Source organism: Maniola hyperantus, chromosome 3, assembly GCF_902806685.2.
Source record: "Maniola hyperantus chromosome 3, iAphHyp1.2, whole genome shotgun sequence".
In the NCBI taxonomy this organism is placed as follows: Eukaryota; Metazoa; Arthropoda; class Insecta; order Lepidoptera; family Nymphalidae; genus Maniola; species Maniola hyperantus.
This window is the reverse complement of record NC_048538.1, coordinates 8,017,203-8,040,188: the sequence shown is the minus strand read 5'-3', so window position 1 is coordinate 8,040,188 and position 22,986 is coordinate 8,017,203. Positions and strand designations below refer to the sequence as shown.

The 22,986-nt window shown below is 38.1% G+C and overlaps 1 protein-coding gene across 4 annotated transcripts in view; it reads left to right on the top strand.

Annotated features, from left to right (window-relative positions):
- The window catches only part of Eip75B (Ecdysone-induced protein 75B), a 159,567-nt gene extending 144,871 nt beyond the window's left edge, over positions 1 to 14,696 (top strand). For 3 of the 4 annotated variants that reach the window (XM_034984614.2, XM_069509623.1, XM_034984615.2), the window contains exons 3-5: positions 7,847 to 7,991; positions 12,473 to 12,708; positions 12,818 to 14,696. In XM_034984614.2, coding sequence (XP_034840505.1) covers positions 7,847 to 7,991; positions 12,473 to 12,708; positions 12,818 to 14,356 — 1,920 coding nt within the window. In that variant the 3' untranslated portion in view covers positions 14,357 to 14,696. Of the gene's footprint in view, positions 1 to 7,846; positions 7,992 to 10,964; positions 11,375 to 12,472; positions 12,709 to 12,817 lie in introns of those variants that run through there. The other variant, XM_034984617.2, reaches the window with a different exon arrangement.
- The last annotated feature ends 8,290 nt before the right edge of the window (positions 14,697 to 22,986 follow it).

Sequence of the window (22,986 nt, the reverse complement as noted above, 5' to 3'; positions counted from 1 at the left end):
TTTGTTGACAAAAGGTATGTTGACACACCCAATTTACAATAATAAAATCAGTGACATTGATGGTCTACGTATTAATAATTTACAATAATAATAAGCGACTTAAATTGTCAGTTTACACAACATTATTATTTCACATAATAGCTATTGCCAACTGTATGTTGACAATAGCTTAGTATAATGTCACTCTTAGTGCATTGACAGTATTTAATTTACAATGAATAATTAGTTACCAGTATTGACAATTCACATAATATTATTTATCGTATTGTCACATTCCTAAATATTAAATTAAACAACATACAAGAAAAGATACTATTCAAATCATACCCTTTCCGTACATTGACAGTATTTAATTTACAATTTTACAATGAATAATTAGTTACCAGTATTGACAATTCACATAATATTATTTATCGTATTGTCACATTCCTAAATATTAAATTAAACAACATACAAGAAAAGATACTAATTAAATCATACTCTTTCCGTACATTGATATTGAATCCGGAAACGGAATTACGATTCTGTTTTAAATAATATCACAACAAACATTTACTTCAGACTCCCAAGTTTATGATTAGATGAATTTTAGCATAATAATTATGTATCCAATTTTATCGTAATATAACACGGCCATACTGACAAGTACTTCGTTCCCGAAGTACATAGGGAAATTAGAAAGAAAAGAAAAAAAAATCTAGCTAAGAGCTAAATAAAAAAAATTACTGTAAGCTAAAAAGATCTATAAGCTAAGGAAGATCTATAAGCTAAAATGATCTATAAGCTACAGCTACCTAGTTTAACTGTCCCTAACTGGCTGCGCCCCATAATTTAATGTTTAATTTTTTTTTTTGTATAATATGTATAGTTTTTGTTTTATTATTATTAGTTTTATAAAGCAAGGGGTCTTGTACTAGACTCTTGCCCAGTAGAGGTCATTACTAGACCTCGCTACTTACTGGCACCGTCCGAACAAGCCGTCTAACATTACCAACCAATATTTTTTAACTTTTTTTTTTTTTTATTGGTACTAGTAATGATTAGTGCCGGCAGCCCTAACTAACTGGCCTAACCGCTGCCCCCCCATAAATGGGTCTTGTACTAGACTCTTGCCCAGTAGAGGTCATTACTACACCTCGCTACTTACTGGCACCGTCCGAACAAGCCGTCTAACATTACTAACCAATATTTTTTAACTCTTTTTATTTTATTTTATTGGTACTAGTAATGATTAGTGCCGGGCAGCCTAACTAACTGGCCTAACCGCTGCCTCCCCATAAATGGGTCTTGTACTAGACTCTTGCCCAGTAGAGGTTATTACTAGACCTCGCTACTTACTGGCACCGTCCGAACAAGCCGTCTAACATTACTAACCAATATTTTTTAACTATTTTTTTTTTTTTTATTGGTACTAGTAATGATTAGTGCCAGGCAGCCTAACTAACTGGCCTAACCGCTGCCGCCCCATAAATGGGTCTTGTACTAGACTCTTGCCCAGTAGAGGTCATTACCTAGACCTCGCTACTTACTGGTACCGTCCGAACAAGCCGTCTAACATTACTAACCCCTTTTTTTTTTGTTTTTTTTTTTTTGGGTCTAGTAATGATTAGTGCCGGGCAGCCTAACTACCTAGCTAACTGTCTGCCGCCCCCATAAATGGGTCTCGTACCAGGACATTACTGAATTATCACCAATAAGATGTATCACACCAATGGTGTAATACCAGCACTGTCAAGTCGAGCCGTCTAACATTACCCGACCAATGAAAAGGGCAATGATTAGTGCCAGGCAGACCTAACTAACCTAACTCCCTTTGTTTTATATGTTTGAATAATAAAAATTGTCCCCTTTGGGAATAATAACATCCGTTTCATACGGGAATAAAAAATTGTCCCCTTTGGGAATAATAACATCCGTTCCATACGGGAATAATAACATTTGTCCCATTCGGGGATAATCATTGGATTTTTTTTTTGTTTTTTTTTTTTTTTGTTTTTTTTTTGTTGGTTGCTACATTCGGGAGTCTTAACATTTTGTCACATTGTGAGTCTTAACATTTTGTATCCATTGAGCATATTTTTTTTTTCTTCCTCTGTTCTGTCATTTAGCATAAATTATTAGTATGTTTTATTACCATTCGGCCATCTTGATAAGTACTTCGTTCCCGAAGTACATAGAAAAATAGAAAAATGCAGCCAGTGAACTTAAATGAACAACGGCAACAAAAGTACCGACATAGAAAAAATAAGATTGCTCCATTCACAAAACGATATTCAATGATTCAATGTCAATGTTACTGTCATAAAAACCAGGATAGCCAGACGTCAGACCGAAATCAGAGTAGAATAGAATATGTTTTCTTTGTTGTTACCAAACAATGTTCCCCAATGTTAATATGTATACGGTTACTACTATTACGGTTAAAGAACTTTATTCTCACTAAGAAATAAATTCACTTACATGAGAAATTTTACAAATAAACAGTAGGTATCTTATCCACACATCCACTGCGATTTTATACAAAATAAAGTGGGTAGAAATAGAATTGGCAAAACACGGATTACTAGAAACGGCTTGGTAGTAGGATAATAGTAATAATATCTGTACCTATGTGTATGTATTACATATGTATTATAGTAAGTATAGGGTTTATAGTATATACAAATGTATACATATATCGCACCGACGACACACTGTCGCAACCCAAAACATGTCAAATTTGAGTGACTGACTAACTGTCGTGATACCCTAACCAATATTGCATCATCTTTAGTTACATCTAAATTCGACGAAGAAGGACGTGACAGTTTACTGTTTAGACCGCATTAATTCAAATTGGAACGATATTGTTGAATCAGGTATGTAAAAGTTCAACTATGAATTCGAGTTAATACAATATAGCTGATTTAAACCTAAATAGATATTTCTAGTGTGCAGGTGTATTTCTAGTTATTACACTATTATCGATTCACAGAAATGAAATTTAAAATAGTATTTTCGCTTAAGACACCCTTATTGGTTTAGTAAGTCATTTTAATGTGAATTAAATTGTGACCAGTGGGGTAGTAATTTTAATGTGAAGCTGGAAACCAAACGTTATTTTTCTGTTGCTTTGACACCAGCATAAACAATTAAACAAAAATATTAAAAGACGAAAGAACTGCTCGACAAAATATGATTCCCAGGACCTATTATGAATCTTACTTGCGAAGTTTGACTGGTTGATTTTAAGTACTTAAATAAAAATATTGCTGTCATTTTGATGCTAATTATTAGAAACAGACTGATGTAAAACTAGTTTAAGTATACTATTATTATAGAAATACTATTATTTAATTTTGCCTAGCTCCAATTTAGTGACTACGTACAATTACTGTGCAGTTACAACAATAGCTGATTATTTAAGTTAAAAAAAAATATTTTGATTGGCTCTGTTTTTTTTTTTGTATTCAAGACAAATTTTGTTTGTTTTGGAAGGTTTTTTTTTTTTGTTGAAAAAGGCAGAAATTGTTGAAATTAAATTATTACTTTTTATAAATAAAAACTGATTATCTGATTGAATTTTCTTGATTATCTGGTTTTATTTATCAATGTCCAAACCTGAATGTGAAAATTATTTTTTTGGAGGGAACTATAAAACTTAAAACTAAATTAAATAATTGTTGTAACTACAAAATTATACTCAAAACCATAAGGAAAAAGTCAAACATTATTTATAGTAACTCAAAAATTTTCAGCAATAACTATACAACTAAAAATAATTACTCTTTCTGAAAACTTTTTTTTTTTGAGCAATACAGTCTTAACTCAAAAATTGCGAATTACAGTTACTACCTGTAATTTTGAAATAATTAGTAAATGATAATTGCGTTAATATTATTTATAAACCTTATAAAGTAAGCACTTTTTTATAATCTATAACAGGAAGTGAATAATCAGTTTTTCGTCGATTCTGAAAAAGTCATTCTCTGAGTCACGACAGCACTGCATCACTAGTGCGACACGTATATTTAAAAATGTTTATATGTTTGTATTTTATTTTTATTTTTATAGTCATGTATGTGAATTTAGTATGAAAATATATTGTAGTTATATTTATATGTAACTATGTAATGTAGCATATGGTTTTTTTTTTGAGGTATTAATTGTAAGTAGGTTATATTATTGAAACCATTTATTGAGTAGTATTAAGTCATTTTGTGCATCTGTGATGATTGTGTGTATTGAGTTGCCATAGTAAAATAAACATGTATCATCAGCGTACAACAGTATGTTTCCTTTTAAACCTATTTCATTTATACTATCAATATAGATCAGGAATAACAAAGGCCCTAATATTGATCCCTGAGGAACGCCAAATGTACAAACAGGTTTTGGTTTACTCCTATGATCTCCAGTTTTTTTTTTTATTACCGCTTGAATAAATATGTTCTTTATTTGATTTGTATGTATATCAAACAAACTCAAAACAGGAATAAATTAATAACACGTTGTAACGTAGGTATTTCCTAAAATAAAATGTAGGACGTATTATTATTTTTAGTAGGATGACCAATAGAGAAAAAAAAATAGGTTCCTATTTACTTGATTGGTTTGTCAAAATAATAAGATAAAATAAAATCAGGTTCAACCTAACCTCAAAGTTTATTGCTGATATGTGGGAACAATAAGAATATTTTATTAAAAAGAAAATACTTTTGAAATGAGATATTTCGACAAAAGAAGATTAAATAAAACAAACTATATTTAAGGGGAATTATTCTTAAGCGAAGTTATAATAATATTATAGAGTTAAGAATAAAATTAATGTAAGAAATCTCAAAGAATTTGTAGTTGTATTATTATTATTATTATTATTTTGTATGTGGAAACAGTTTGGTAATCTTAATCCTTATTTATTAAAAAAATGTTAAATGTTATAATAACGTCACTGAGTAGAAAAAAAATACTTGAGTAGGCAATCTGCTTTACGTTGTTTTAAGAAAAGGAAATTAGTTGAACGACGAAATTGTTCGAATGGATAATCTCTTGTGTTGTTTTAAGAAAAGACAAACAGTTGAATTATTTTAAGAAGCAAAATAAATAAATATAGTTTATGTTTAAGTTTAATTAATCAGAATAAGTTAATTTCTTCAAGTTTTGAGCTGTAAGTACGGTGCGATTTCTTAAAAGCAAACCCTTTTTGTTTCGGTATATCATAACGTTCTAAATGATTTCACATCTACATATACTTTATCAAAAACCGTTCGGCCAATCTGACCTCTAACTAGACTTATTCTTATCTAAATAAATTATACCACAACACGTGGTTTATCTAACTAATTAAAATCTTTTATGATTACCCTCACAAAAACTTTTTCATAGAAACAATACCACAAACGTGGTTTTAAGATCACTTTAAAGCAGCACATAATTACACTTCACTTATCTTTCACAATTGGAGCGACGCGACGTTTCGATCAACGTGTCACACCAGCACCAAGTGCCGCTGACAACAGCGTTGCCCATCGCTCTGTGATCATCGGGCACCAATACCAAGTGCTGCCGATGACAGGCAGTAGCCTGTTGCTTCGAGGAGAAGCCGCATCCATGATTGCTAAAAGCATTTGAAAAGTATTAGTATTTCGACAAGAAAAGAATTATCGTATCCCACTTCTGATGTGAGATTTTTGTATAAAGAAGAGAGAGAAGTTAAGACAGTGGGCTTTAATAGTGATGGCTAATAACATCTAATGATGACTAACCAAAGTTATCATCTATCAATTATTAATTGAAATGTAGGTAGTTGTAAATTTTGTCAGGTAAGGCCAATATTAAGTTATTAAAATCAAGCAAAGCATCTGCTGTATTATCTGTGATGATAAATTAAATCCAATGATTACTAATGAAAGTTATCATTTATCAATTATTTGTCAGGTAAGGCCAAATACTAAGTAATTAAAAAATCAAGCAAAGCATCTGCTGTATTATTTCAAAGTAAGAACCCTAATCATCTAAACAGGCTTCTATAATAATTAGAAGCTAACAACCTAGTGTTTACTTTTATCTCAATGTATAAAATAAATAGCACAAGAGGGTAGGTTATAAATACAGAAGTAAAACCAACCAAGTCGAATAATAATTAATCATTTATTGAAAGATCTTTAATACTTTAATCTTTATAGACCTATCTGTATTTTGTTGTATTTCTCAGCATAGGTCTATTTCATATTTAAATGAATCTACCACCCGTTTCCAAAGGTGTTTCGTTGTGGAGAAGAAATGGGCAAAGAAACTCCACAACACACATCTTTTAAAAGCATTACAACATTCCATAATACATAACATAATATCTAAACATATTTGGTACATGGTTATAATAACTAAACCTTTATAAGGCAAGTGATTACAATAAAATATAAGAATACTTAACTTCAGTAAGGTCCGCTGTGTTTGCTCTGGGCTGTCGATACAAGACTGTCCCCTCTCTGTCGAGGTAGGGTACTTTTATAACACTGCCATCGCAAACCAGGCGGATGTCGACTATCACATGATCTTAATATTAATCATTATTTATTTTAGGTTTGTTGACAAAAGGTATGTTGACACACCCAATTTACAATAATAAAATCAGTGACATTGATGGTCTACGTATTAATAATTTACAATAATAATAAGCGACTTAAATTGTCAGTTTACACAACATTATTATTTCACATAATAGCTATTGCCAACTGTATGTTGACAATAGCTTAGTATAATGTCACTCTTAGTGCATTGACAGTATTTAATTTACAATGAATAATTAGTTACCAGTATTGACAATTCACATAATATTATTTATCGTATTGTCACATTCCTAAATATTAAATTAAACAACATACAAGAAAAGATACTATTCAAATCATACCCTTTCCGTACATTGACAGTATTTAATTTACAATTTTACAATGAATAATTAGTTACCAGTATTGACAATTCACATAATATTATTTATCGTATTGTCACATTCCTAAATATTAAATTAAACAACATACAAGAAAAGATACTAATTAAATCATACTCTTTCCGTACATTGATATTGAATCCGGAAACGGAATTACGATTCTGTTTTAAATAATATCACAACAAACATTTACTTCAGACTCCCAAGTTTATGATTAGATGAATTTTAGCATAATAATTATGTATCCAATTTTATCGTAATATAACACGCGCGCATTGAGGTAGGCCGTGACGCATGGCTGACGTCACCGGGCGTAGAGCTGGTCGTCGCTCCGAGCTGCCCGTGTCCTAGCTCCCGGGCGGCGAGGGGTGCGGAAGGGGCGCAGGGGAACGCAGCGTGGTTGTGCAATCGAGCGGTCATCGACCCGGGGTGAACGGCCTCGCGCCGCGACGCCCGCGGGATGCGCCCGGCCTATATCCGGCGCACCGGTGCAGCGGCAGCGGCGCATTCTAGAGCGGCGTGGACCGTTAGGAGCGCGCGCGGGGCGGGCGGCGCGCGGGGCCCGGGGCACTCTCACTTTCTCGGTTGGGTCGGCGCCCGGCAAGTAGGTCGCGGCGAGCGCGGGTAACTGTGCGCCGAGCGCCGCAGCGCCCGCACAGTCTGTCGTCGGCCACCATCCGTATCGGTGCAGCGCAAATATCGCAGCGAGGTGTGGTTAGGCGAGACTCGTAGGTCGCATAGTGTCAGTGAGTGGCGTGGTGGTGAATGGTTGTGGGCATGGCGTGCGGCGCGGAACTGCGCGAGCGGCACGCGGTGCTGGTGAGCATGCTGGAGGCGCGCCGCGAGTCCAGTGACTCGGGCTGCTCCAGCGACGAGAGCTCGGACCGCGAGCGAGACTCTAACTGTAGCTGTGATCCGCAGGGCTTCTTCCGTCGCTCCATACAACAGAAGATCCAGTACAGACCGTGCACCAAAAACCAGCAGTGCTCCATCTTAAGAATTAACAGAAATCGGTGCCAGTATTGCCGATTGAAGAAATGCATTGCCGTCGGAATGAGCAGAGATGGTGAGTTGCAAAACTATGTTTTAACTATTAGATATAAAATTGTAATGGAGCAAATATTTTTGAATTAATATTAAAACTAAAAAATAATTTATTGCAGTAAATAATATTTCATTATCAACTAGCAGAGTAACATGAAAATTAATTGTGTATTGTAAATAAAATACACCTATTAGTTCTTAAAAGTGTTTGTTCCATTATTTCAGGCTTTGTTTTAATGTATAGAAAAAATATGCTATAAAATAATTTAATATAATTATTATTAAATAACACCACAACAAAGGATAAGGTAAAATTCATATTTAAAAGAACCTACTTTAATTGGGCTTATATTATTTTACTAGCATAGAAACGTATTTCATTAGTTGCACACCAGTAGCAACTGTGAGTAAGGTCGATCGCGCAATCGCGCAGTTGCTCAGATCTCGACGCGCCAAGTGGGACACGACTCGCGAGGCACGGGCGCTAGTGCTTCTCCGTGAGCAGATCCTATTTCGCGGACCGCGACGGAGCACCGCGAGCGAGCAACGCGAGCAAGCTGCGCGGCGGGCGGAGGGACGTGGTGTGGGAGGTCGGTTATGCAAGCGCGGGTGAGCGCACGCTAAGCGGGTCGACGCCCGGCGCCCGCTGCCCGCTCCGCTCCGTCGTTGCGACATTCGCCTCGCTTGCGCCTGCCACATTCAACATAATCGCGCGCGGTGAAAGCGGAGAAAGGTGCATTTCGTAAGCGTGAAAGTGAAATTTCTGCTTTCACTTTCGTAATGAAGTTCATTGCCCTCGGTTAACAATGCGTAACAGTACTTCATTATTATGTATTATATTATTAAAAAATATGATAATTGGCAAATAATAAATAGTAAATAGGTACCTACTTATAGAAGTTCCAATTGATGGCTTTACTATAAGCTAGCTACATCACTTGAAGTGTTATTTTGTGGTAAACTTATTGATAGGAATGAGGTAGGTATATAGGTATATTTAAATTATTCCGACTACCTATACCGATTTTTTAAATTAAAACCTACACTCAATTTATTAAATTATTGTTGATTTGATAGCAATAATAAAGCCTTGACCCAATTGTAGAGTACCTACCTAAAAGAAAATATAATATTAAATTATTTCAATTTCAAGTTGTCCAAATTGTTAAGTTTGAAATTGAATATAAAAAAGTATAACAATAATTTATTATGATGACTCAAATACTTGAAAAGAACCTTTAGAAGAATTTTGATAGAAGTGCCTCGTTCTGCCACTCGGTAATAGATGGCGCTAGATGTATCGGTCGACGCGCGATAGAGGGCGTCTATCGCGAGCATACAGATCAAATTATTAATATTATTTTTAATTTATTTACTTAAATAAATACTGCAAAGTAATCTTTAATAAAGTAGTCTTTAATATGCAGATACAATATATTCAACCACATTCTATAATATTGTAATTTTACAAAATACAAATTTAAAAAAAGACTTCGAAATAAAAACAATTCCTAATAAATATTTTGATTTTTGAGGGCATCTGATTGGTATTTAAAAATCATAAAAAAGCTTTACTTACTCTTTACTGGGACTAACTTAAATACCTAAAACTAGAAACTAGAAACAAAAATAAGCTAGCTACTCCTGCGCTCCGCCTCTGGAAGGTGGGAAAGTCATTTGTGGGAATGAGTGTAATATTTAATAATAAAATGCCACAAGCAATTTTAGACTTGCCTTTACACAAGTTTAAAAATGTAATGTGTTAAAAGTATGCTCCTAAAAAAAGCATATTATACAGTCGCAGACTATGTAAACGATAAAAAAGCTTGGATTTGACTCGCTCCAGCAATGCACGGGGCTGCAATGGCTTGTATAGTACGGTATAATAACATTGTAAATTGAAAAATTAAAAAGAGCAACCGCCGAGTTTCTTGCTGGTTCTTCTCGGTGGGAACGGCGTTCCGAACCAGTGCTAAATTAAAACTACCTGACTATTCATAAACACTTGTAAAAAGTTTACATGAATAAAAAAACATTCTATTTTATTCTATTCCTATTTGGTACGTTTTGTATATTTTATTTTAATTGCAAATTAAAATTTATTAATTCAAACTCCAAATAAATAAATAATTAACTTTTTAAGCATAATGTAGGTTGTTCCTAATTAATATTTTGAGGGCATCATGCAGTTATGGCCAAGTTCTTATTGGTATTTAAAAATCATAAAAAAACTTTACTTCCTTTTCACTGGGATTAACTTTAATACTTATTTGATACGTTTTGCATATTTCATTGATTAATTCATACTCCTAATAATTAATTAACTTTTTAAGCACAATGTAGGTTGATTTTTAAAAGACAATTTAATTACTCTCAAATTTCAATAGTTTAACTCTCATAATATGTAATGTAGTCAGTCAGTATGTAAATTTTGTACTTCAGTCGGTGTCATAAAGAGACCACCTAGTAGATAGACCCTTAGTCTTGCCGATTGCTGTCTTTAATTTTTAGTGCGGAAGAGATCTTTATTATACATAAAATTAATAACTAACTAGGTAGGTAGGTACTATCAAACAATTATTACACGAAAGAATTTTTTATTGAAACAAAGTTCCCATTAATTTAATATAGACATGGACTAATCAGGTTCAACTTTTTTGGGGAACTTTAGGGTACAAATGACAAACGAGTAACCGTGCTATCAAATTCATAATATTTATATTTGTACATAATATTATTTATTATCTTCGATTCATTAGGTGTTCTCTAGCTATTTTAGTTAAGGAAAATCATAATTCTATCAGTTTAGGGATAAACGTAGGGATTATCAGTGGATAGGTTAGAAGTCGCGGTCGCAGAAGCGTCAGGACAGGGAGGACGCGCGAGAGGTATCCGCGGGGGCAGGGGCCTGCGCGGAGTTTATTGACGGCACCCCCCTCTCGCCCGGTCTCCTCCACCGCGCGCCCTCCCTCCTCAAGTTCAAGGTTGGCACGGCGCGCGCCGCGGCGCAGTGCGAGGGAGTCCGGCCCGCGCATCGGTCGTCAGCCCTCTTTCCATCGCTATGTCAGTGCGTCGCTCCGCAGTTCGCCACGAGAACTCGAGGCTCGCTCACAGTGATCGCTCAGCTGCAAACCGCTGACTACATCGTGTTGTGTGAATAATAACAAACATTGGATTACCACCGCACTTTCGGATTTCAGTGCTTGTGCTTCTTTAATAATTGTGCTATGTGACACTTGAGTTAAATTAGTTATTTAGTAGTTACCAAACTTATTTATCTGTGGCCCTTGGCTGTGAATAATCCTAGTTAATAGTGAAAAACAATTATAATGGTCTCAGATATGGGTGAAGATTTACCTATCCTTAAAGGAATCTTAAATGGAGTCGTGAAATATCACAATGCCCGTACGTATTATTCTTATCCTTTATTATAAAACTTAAAAAACTTTTAAACTTCACTACAATAATTTAAGAGCATATTTATTTATTATCAAGAAGTAGGTATATTATGTTCAGTTCATTAAAATATAATATTTATAGATTTTGTTACAATTTAAAACAATTTTTCATTTTTTATATACCTGTTTATTTAGGTATTAATTAATAATATTTAAATCACAAAATATACAAAATATTTGAACTTTAATTCAAACCAAGATTACGCACGAAATAGGATTGATTACTTGTTTTAACTATTTTATGTTTAATTTAAATAATTGTTTACTAATTAGTAACTTAATAATCTTTCACTTGCAATGTTTCTGTAATACATTTTTATTAACAATACTTAATTGAAATTAATATATCCTCAACCACCTACCAACGTGCCTACTAAAATCAATATATAAATGAATCAATTAATTATCAATCAAATCAATGGTCATTATTGATCACTTAGGTATTCAAATCACTATGAAAAAGCATCGACATTTGCATCGAAAATTGCGAACAATAAGGTCATGCATCTGGCGTGGCATACTTAACGCAGGGAAAGTCGGGAGAAATGGCGAGAGGGCGCTCTCCGCTTTCGTTTTCAATCGTGCGCCGAGCGCGCAAACACTTTCACCGGCGCACGGGCACGAAGGCCATAAGCGGCGCGCCCGCCCCTGACGCATACTACCTTTCGATCCGTGGCATGCCAAGCGCGAGAAAGCTGTAACACTTTTTAGCATGACCTCGCGGATCGCGTATTGTCATTCGGATTTCGAACTAGTTCAACCGATCACCAATGTATTCTGCACCCCGCATTTGACGTTGGTGACTGCCGACCATTATTGTAACGGGCAATGAACTTTACCCCCAATCGTCAGCTGCGCGTGCACATGGCTCGATGCGCACGCGCACATACGCGCCTTCAGCGACAGCTGCAGCCCAACTGTACGTGCTGCGTATCCCTGCTGCCGCGACCTTGCACAATGGTCCCGTTGTTAACTGCAATATAGACTTAGACCGTATTCTAGTTACCACCGTGCATGTTTTAAACTTTCTTTCTTTTTGTTGCAGCTGTACGATTTGGGCGTGTACCGAAACGTGAAAAGGCCCGAATCCTAGCGGCGATGCAACAATCATCATCGTCCCGGGCGCAAGAGCAAGCAGCGGCGGCAGAGTTAGATGATGCTCCCAGGTTGCTAGCACGAGTCGTACGCGCGCATCTCGACACCTGCGAGTTCACCCGCGACCGTGTGGCTGCCATGAGGGCCCGCGCTCGCGATTGTCCCACCTACTCTCAGCCCACTTTGGTGAGTTTTATTCTTCCACAAATTGAGGAACTCAAATGAAATAAAGTAAAATATTCTATTTACTCTACTTATTTATAAAAATGTTAACATGTTATTTCTTTTGTCGTAGGCTTGTCCGCTGAATCCAGCGCCGGAGCTACAGTCCGAGAAAGAGTTCTCTCAACGCTTCGCTCACGTGATCCGGGGCGTGATTGACTTCGCCGGCCTCATACCTGGATTCCAGCTACTTACGCAAGATGATAAATTTACATTGTTAAAAAGTGGACTTTTTGATGCTCTATTCGTGCGTCTCATTTGTATGTTTGACGCTCCTCTTAATAGTATAATATGCCTCAACGGACAACTTATGAAGAGAGACTCCATCCAAAGTGGGGCGAATGCACGTTTCCTTGTTGATTCTACATTCAAGTTTGCCGAGCGCATGAACTCCATGAATTTGACAGATGCCGAGATTGGCCTGTTTTGCGCCATAGTTTTGATCACACCGGACCGACCAGGTCTTCGGAATATAGAATTAGTAGAAAGAATGCACGCACGACTAAAAGCGTGTCTTCAAACTGTCATTTCTCAAAACAGGCCAGACAGACCTGGATTCCTTCGGGAATTAATGGATACTCTTCCGGACCTCCGTACATTGAGTACGCTGCATACGGAGAAGCTGGTCGTGTTCCGTACAGAACATAAGGAGTTGCTACGGCAGCAGATGTGGGGAGATGAAGAAGGATGCTCGTGGGCAGACTCTGTTGCCGATGAATCAGCTCGCAGTCCGATTGGCTCAGTTTCCAGCAGTGAATCAGGCGAAGCGATCGGTGATTGTGGCACGCCTTTACTAGCAGCAACGCTTGCAGGACGCCGAAGACTCGATTCCCGGGGTTCTGTTGACGAGGAAGCGCTCGGTGTAGCTCATCTGGCTCATAATGGCCTCACAGTCACACCTGTGCGCCCTCCACCACGTTACCGTAAATTGGATTCTCCAACTGATTCTGGCATCGAGTCCGGTAATGAGAAGCATGAAAGAATCATTGGTCCCGGTTCGGGATGTTCGAGCCCGCGGTCCTCTCTAGAGGAACATATGGAGGATAGACGACCAACTGCACCCGCAGACGATATGCCTGTTTTAAAACGTGTCCTGGAAGCACCACCATTATTCGACACACCCTTGCTTATGGACGAAGCGTACAAGCGACACAAAAAGTTTCGCGCTATGCGACGCGATACAGGCGAAGCCGAAGGTCGGCCCGTGCAGCTTACGCCTTCCCCTCAACCACCTCAACACCCGCATCCGGCGAGCCCGGCTCATCCGGCGCACTCGCCGCGACCGCTGCGTGCATCCCTCTCTTCTACACATTCAGTGCTGGCTAAGAGTCTCATGGAAGGCCCGCGCATGACACCTGAACAACTGAAGCGAACGGACATAATCCAGCAGTACATGCGCCGCGGAGAGATCGCTGCGGCCGGCGCGAGTTCTGCGGGCGAGGGCTGTCCGCTGCGCGCGGGCGGCATGCTCACGTGCTTCCGCAGCGCCTCGCCCGCGGCGCCGGAGCCGGTGCTGGAGCTGCAGGTGGACGTGGCGGACGCGCCGCTAAACTTGTCCAAAAAGTCGCCATCGCCGCCGCGCTCCTATATGCCCCGGATGCTGGAGGCGTGAGGCCGGCCCGCGGAGCCTTACGTCTCCGCTACCCCACCCCGACCTACGTTAAATTAAATAAACAATTTAGTTAATAATCGTTCGCAAATTGGTTTAATATATTATATGTGATAATTTGTTTAAGACGCGTGTGTGAGGGGCCGGTGCCGGACGAGGAGAGCGCAATAGACTGAAAAATAATTTAAGACTATATAAGTATAATAATTTATAATGCAATGCAGCGCCGGTCGCGGTGTGTTTGTGTGTGTATTGTATGTGCGTATGTGAGCGTGCTCAGTCATTTGTTTGTTAATATAATGACAGGTTGTCGATTTAAAATAAAACAAATGTGTAAAAATTACTACTTGAATTTTATTTGAAACATCCCATCAAAACTAGTAACAATAAGAAACATCATGAAAAGAAAAAGAAATAAGTCTTTAATTGCAGTATTAGGACTCAAAATAAAAAACACAATTGTTTTTTATGTTTAGATATTTCTGACATTATAGAGTTATTAAAATAGTAGGTAAGTAGCCAAAATATTAAAGTAACTTAGCAAAAAGTTGTAAATAGAAACCAAGCGACAGTGAGATTAGCGAAGTCAGGTCGATGGCCGACCTAGGCCTCGCCCGCTCTTCCGTTACCAACTACCGCGTGGCTGACCCTACGCTGAGCTTCCTTCTTCCGCACTCAGAGCCGCTGGCAACGTTTCCTTAATCACAAGCCGGACATTTAAGTTTATAACTTTGAGAATCATTATTATCAAGGCTTGTAAGTTACGACAAAAACGTATCCTTCCGTGTGGCTTTAGGTTCGTCAAAATCCTTCCATAATTTGGGACTAGGACCCACGGTTTAAGAGAAAGTAAATTAGAAATTTGCAAATGCATACTCAAATTAATTAGCTTAGGTTACCTAAGTGTTAACATTATTGCACGATGTGCTTTTTCCTTTTTTTTACACTACATTTTCTTGTCTGCTGACGTATATAACTCACGTGTTCCCCCGTCGCCCGTGGTATCCATGATGGATTTTCCTCCATCCATTAGTTTCTTCCATCTTGCCCGCCAATCACAATATTGGGATTTGGGACCTTCAACAGAAGAGTGATAGGCACCTTCTAGGCAGGCGTGCTCCACTTTGGACTGTATCATCACTTAGGTACTAGTAGTTGTGATTGCAGTCAAGCGCATGCCTACTTAGTACATAGTATGCACAAAAAAATGGGGACGGGTGAAGACGACTGGCTTCTATTCGGGAGGCAGGGGTTCGACCCCGGGCACGCATGTCTAACTAAGGTGTGTTAAGTCTGCCGATCCGCACTGGGCCAGCATGGTACACTACGGTCTAAGTTCTTCTCATTCTGAGAAGGGACCCGTGCTCAGTAGTGAGCCGGTGCTGTGATGGGTTCATCATGATGATGCACAAAAAAAAGCAATTTGCTCACGAAAAAATAGGTACGTTCGATGTAACAATTATTAGGTACCTCAATTCGTCTCAAAAAATCCCTTATTGGTTCGCACTCAAGTCCTAGATAAATATACAGCGGCTATTGACCGCGAGCTTAGCGCAGTCGCCGCCAGCGTGCATCGGCGCAGTGGCCGTGCACTTGACTCGCAGTCGCAGGCCTTCGGCGGGTGCATCGCCCGCCCGCGGCACCTGCCCCAACCCCGCATAGCGCTCACCCCGCCACCGCCGCCCAGGGGTGACAGCCTCTGCGCAGCGCGCTACCCACAGTCTAAAGAGATACTTCATACAGTCGGTCGACGGAGATGTCTAGATAGAGAGCAATCATGCGGGCTTACACGGACGAGACGGGGAGGAGGGGATTATACCTACCGAAGACCGCCGGCAGAACAAACTTTATTTTGTTCAAGTAGTAGTAACTAAGTAAGTTGTTGTTATAAGTAGTATTTAGGTACGTTAAAGGTAAACAAGTATAGTCCGAGACAGGTCGAGATAGTAATCGGGGTATGAGGCGGGGGAACGTCCCGCACACTCGAACGTCACCGGCGCTCGCCTGCACCAGGTTTAACGCGTGGGCTGTGCGGGTGTGCGAAGCATTTGCCATTTCGACCTGTCGCGTATAGCTTCTCGCTCAAATACGTAGCGTGACCAATTGGTTTGGTCGTCGTATGCGACGTGAAATAAGTGACAATGAAAAACACTAACTCCCGAAGGTCTCTAAAGTGCCGGAAAAATCGCGTCGCTTACGCGTTTCCCCGAGGAGGTTTCTGCGATTTGTTTATCTTTTAAGCAACCTAAGTAAACGGACTACAGTGGATTATCCATTCAGGTATCTGTGCTACGACCACGGACGAGAGAAATAAGGCCACGAGTCACGACCGTTAAAGTCGACACGTCCACCATCATTTCATTATTGTTATGCATTCCAATACATATTATTAGATTGTTTTTCATAATAATAATTACAATGACCGATTACACTATATCAATATTGGAACCCCGTAATACAGCAATTTTCGGGTTAGTAGGGACAGCGCCGCATTTTTAAAGAAGTCGCTTTACTTTATGATAGCCTTGATTTATTAAAAATCTTTTAAATAATGTTTGAAATAATGAATACCATATCGAGAGTGTTGACTCACTGTATGTATTTATGCTGTGGCATAGCCACATAGCCTGATCCTTTTCAAAGGTCAGGAAGATATTCTGTGGTGGAACAAGTAGCGTGCAGGTCGTAGAGGCATAAAAGCACTGCTTATTGAAAATGAACTGAAATTATGAAAACAGCTCAGTGCTCATTTTAAGGATTCCGTATCTCCAGAGAAAAAAAAGGAACCTTATAGTATCACTTTGCTGTTTGTCTATTCTATCTGGGGTAGGTACTAAAAAGCAGCTTATGTCCGGCTCCAGGATGCAAGGTTCCTCCAAAATGTAACAAATTTCGTCAACATCGGTTAAACGGGTAAGCCGTGAAAAGCTAGCAAACAGACAGACGGACACAGTTTCGAAATTATAATATTAATATGGATTTATTTGTCATATGGCTGTTTTTAAAAAATAACCTATAGTTGGGTCATTATGAACGTGCGAACGGGGCCATAAATCATTATGATTATGGTTGTGGGAATGCCGCAGAAGTCGTTATCGATAAAGGGATGCCTTTCGGACGCAGGTAGCTGGTAGCTAATTTTGTATTGTTTCCCCTCGCTCTTCATAACCTGTTATCGACTATCGACAAATCCTTTTTTTCGTGTTACACCAGCCACCACCAGATCACCATGTTTCATTTCCTCAAGGCCGGTAAATGCGGGTGAGAGGTCTGATAAAAATGATTTATGACCCAGTGCGAACGTTCGTAATGGCCCAACTAAAACACTACCTACTTACAGAAACATCGAATGATTCTTATGTGTCAATATCCATGGCGATTGACGACCTGAAATGTCAACCATTGTTCATGTAGCGGCTGTAACAATAAAAGCTGTAAATAGTCAATGTTGAGACCTTCAGACGACATCGACACACGGAAAACCCCGAATGGCGCCCGCGACCTTGAGGAGCGAGGTCGCGCCCTCCCCCCGCCGCCCCCCCACCCACTAGCTCACGCGGAAACAGGATAGCTTATTATTAAAACGTTATTATATTAGCAATATTAGGTATCTAGCTGATGTTCGTGACTTCGTCCGCGTATCTTTCGGTATTATGCCCGTGTCATTGGGATGCAAGCTATCTCTATACTAAATATGGGATGTAAATAGGCTATGTACCTACGTCCCTGGTTTGCAAGCAGATGACTCGCAACCTAAGACAGAAGTAGTCTAATTTGTACAAAACTATGTACAAATAGGCCGTGTAAAACTAGGAGATAAACAGATACACTTTGGCGTTTTTAATGTTAGCAATTAGCATGGATGGATAATGGATATGCATATTAATATTAGGTAGGTACGTCCTAGGTAGATTTGTAGACAGTTTGATGATGCAGAGTACAACACTCCTAAACTATAGTAATTCAGGAACTGCCACATCCACATCATCGAATTTCAGGTCCCAACACCTAAATCCTGATACTCCAAAGTACTGAATTCCTGCGCCGTGGGGATTCGGAAATTTCTGATGGTGAATTGATATTTTAGGTATCAAGCAACGGCCGGGTACGAGTAGTTAAAAAATTGCTGAGTATGCCGAGTACCAATAATAAAGAAGTACTCGGCCCATCTCTATAACCTATGTTTATAGTAATACTGCTTAGATTAGGTATAGTAAGTTTTATTGAAACGTTTAAATTATTTTTTAATTTTCATGGCGGCCAGTTTGAAATTTACAGTTGTTGTTGTTACGGTAACAGAAATACACATTTTGTGAAAATTTCAACTCTCTAACTGATACGAATTACGAACTGGTTCACGAGATAGGTACAGCTCGCTGACAGACAGACGGACGGACGGACAGCGGAGGCTTAGTAATAGGGTCCCTTAGTAATAGTAATGGCACCCTTCGGGTAGGTACGGAGCCCTAAAAACGGCGGTTACTGACAGATGGACAGCTAACGAGGCGACACCATGAGATAGAGACTAAGAGAGTTAAACTCGTTTCACACTACGGGATATAAATTACATTATAGTCCGGTCAAAATAGACATTCAAGATTACAATAATTCGCATAGGGCTATAAAAATTGGTACGAATGTTGGGAACACTTCTTGGGAATGTTGGTATGTACCTATGTCAATAGGCTAGTTGACACTTTTTTTAAGTTGGTCTTAAATGGTTAATATTTGTCCTATTAGATCAAAAAAATTAACACTATATTTTTTTGCGCCCTAAAAACCGTAAAACTTTAATTTAAAAATATATTTTTCTTAGACAGGTGAAAACACTGTCGGCCATGTTTGGCCCATAGATTATCTGTGCTCTGACGTCATGCATTTGTAAACAACAGCATAACCTCCCAAAGTTTAATAAACATGACTTCTATACTAGTTTACATGAAAAATATAGTAATTATCGTTATTGTATCATCCGAGAATGTAAAAAACGCATCGATAAAGACCACAGGAAAGTTGTGCATTAGAGTGCCCAGTGAAATAAATATACGTAACACGCGAAGACTTGCTTAAAGGGATCCTATATGACAAAGACTTCAACCCAAATTTATTTTTGCAAAGATCAGTTTGTTGTAAGTCTTACTTAATAACTTATTCAATTTATAAAGAGAAAACGATATTTTTTTACGTTTACTATGAGTTTTAAGAAATATATAAAAACTAGCTTATGCTCGTGACTTCGCCCGCGTGGACTTCATAAATTTCAAACCCCCATTTAACCCACTCAGGGGTGGAATTTCAAAAAATCCTTTATTCCTAGTGGATACCTTCTCTTTACCTACAAAGAACACACCCACCAAATTTCATGTATCTAGGACCAGCTGTTTAGATGTTTAGGCTGTGCGTTGATATATAAGTTAGTCAGGACTTTAAATTTTATATATATCGATACTACGTTAGTCCCCGCGTGACATAGGGATGACATTTCTTTGTTTACATATTATTTAATGACGTCACATCATGGCTGACAGCGTTTTCTGCGTTTCAAATAAAAATAAAAACTGTATTTTTTTAAATTGGTTTTATATATCCATCCTGCGTTTTTAAAAATTGTTATTGATATATTTCGTTGTCTTAAGCAAAATACTATAATATATAATCATTTATTGGACGAAATTAGATATGAGTCAAGTAGCCTATTGTGAAAAGTTTCCATAGATTTAAACTGATGTTCCCTACATTCGTACCAATTTTTAGCCCTATGGGAATTACTGTAACCCTGAATATCTATTTTGACCGGAATATAATATAAGTAATTTATATACCGTAGTGTGAAATAAGATTTAAAGTTTTCACAGAATGTGTACCTATTTCTGTTGACTTAATAAAAATTTCGAAATAGCCACCTTGTAAATTAAAATAAAATAAAAATTTACCTACATAATCTTGTACGATAGTACGGAATTATTCATGTGCTTGCACTTGACCGGTTTTTTTACTTTTCATGGAAAACTAAAAACAAACAATAAAAGCAGAATGCAGAGTTGGTCAAAAAAGGCTTGAACTAAATTTTGTAATAAAATTGAAAAAAAAGCTCATTTGATATTCAAATCCTGCTGTGAAGCTGCGAAGGTCAGTGACGGTGCCCAAACAAAACAACATGTTAACCCGAACCTTATTTAGCAACAAAGAGCAACAAAACGAGCGATGCCGTGTCCTTGCAGTGCATCCACCTGTTGCTTGATGAAAATGACGATAAGTCGCACGATCACCCGTTTAGAGGTCGGTCAAAGATTGTTCCCTTTTCATTCCATATACCTACTCACTAAGTATACGAGTATACGAGTATATTTTCCATGAAATATTTCATTAAAAGTAAATAATCATAATACTACATATTATATCCAAAATATATAACCTATCAATAATAAAATTCCGCAATAAAAAGATTTTCTTTGAACACAAGTTGAAAAGTCTATTAAAATGCTCCTGAATAAAGCATAGGTATTACACAATCGAAGATGTAAATAATAAAAGAGCGTGGATATGACCTGCAGCGAACTCCAGTACCTAATGCGCAGGATCGCAATTACTTTTATACATGGCATAATATTATTGTAAATCGAAGCTCGGCTGAACTAAAAAAAACCGGTCAGTGCGAGTCAGGCTCGCGCAACGACGGTTCCGTACTACAGTCGTATTTTTCGACATTTTGCACGAAACTATGATGCATAAAAATAAATAAAAATCTGCTTTAGAATGCACAGGTAAAGCCCTTTCATATGATACCCCACTTGATATTATAGGTAGTTATCTTACTTCGAAAATTGAAAATACTAATTTTTAGTTCATGGCCACAATTTAATTTTTTTGCGTGATGTAACCACAAATTCACGGTTTTCAGATTTCCCCCCTAATGTCTGCTATAAGACCTACCTACCTGCCATGATTCTAGGTCAACGGGAAATACCCTGTAGGTTTCTTGACAGACCGACAGACAACAAAGTGATCCTATAAAGGAAAAATCCGTACCTCAAAAGGAAAAACGGAACCCTAAAAATAACAATAAGCAGATTGAATCTGTCTGGTTGACATGTTGCATATTTGTAAGTCTAAATACCAACGATACCAACCATAGCTGTATCAGCTACCTGTCTGACTTCGCCTCGTATAGCACCAGACCCGGCTTTTGTGTGTTTCAAGTAATTTCAAGAAATAGGGGGTGTATTGAATTCACGACGCTGAAATTATAACCATTTTAAAAATCCTTTGTGCCTACATTTCCAGGATACCTCCGAGTTTTATCAAGTATTAATACTAATATAAGTAAATACTTGGAAGGATATTAAATTTTGCACAAGGTGGTAGGCGCAATGAAGGCACAGCGCAAGGGTGAGTGGCTGTGTGGGCGGGGGTGAGTGGTGGGCGGCTGGTGGCTGGGCGCGAGGGGCGCGGGGCGCGGGCGGCCGGCTCCAAGGTCGCAGAGTCACAGCCGGGCAAGGTCGCCATGCCCGCGCGTGCCCGCTCGTCCCGCGCCTCATCCTTCACACCCGATCACACCCTAGATTTGCGTGGGAGGCGACCTTTATCCACGCTCCAGAGAAGTAATTGTATACACACATAAATACTTAATATTTTTTCAGGCTTACGTAACGCAAGCAAGGTTATCGGTTTCTGGAAAATGTGTGAATAATCTCATTGTTCAATATGTCATTGAAGTACGTATCTACCACTTACGTACATAGCTCCATATCTACAATGAAGTATAATAGCGTAGGTAACCTACCTAACTAACTGTTTAACCGACTTCAAAAAAAGGAGGAGGTTCTCAATTCGTCGGAATCTTTTTTTTTTACAGAGAGATTAGAGATGCAAAGGTAATTACAGGATTTTCGTATACCTACACAGTACACACGTACGAAAATCCTGTAAGTACCTTTGCATCTCTATTCGATTTATTGGCAGTACTTCCCTAGGAATCGGCAGAAAAAGTGATTTAAAACCTAAAACATATTATCTACCTTTGACAACATAAAATAAATGTCATTTAACTTTAAATAAGTATTTAAAATGATTTATCGGTTCGCCACCAAGGTTAACAAATTTTGGCAAAGGTTATTTTAATGTTATCCACTTAGAGATAACTTATTTGATTTTTTTCATAAAGAGCTTAGTTAAATGAAATAACGTAATTGCTTATATTACATAGAGCGCTATTTATGGTTATTTACGATAAAAATCGATCAAGTGCGAGTCGGACTAGCACACAAAGGGTTCCGTACCATCATACAAGATATACTAACACTTTTATGTAGAACACTGCAAGTTAATGACGGACGGCACTATCTATATGTGATTTAGCAAAACAATTTTTTCGTGAATACCTACATTAATTTTTTTTGGTGATGTAACCATTACACTTTTCGGATTTTTTCCTTCACTTGTGCTATAAGACCTACCAACCTACCAAATTTCATGATTCTAGGTCAACGGGAAGTAGTACTATATGTTTTCTTGACAGACACGAAAGACAGATGGACAGACGAATAAACACACAGACAGACAGGTTGACAGACAGACAACAAAATTAATCCTATAAGGGTTCTCTTTTTCCAATTGAGGTACAGAACCCTAAA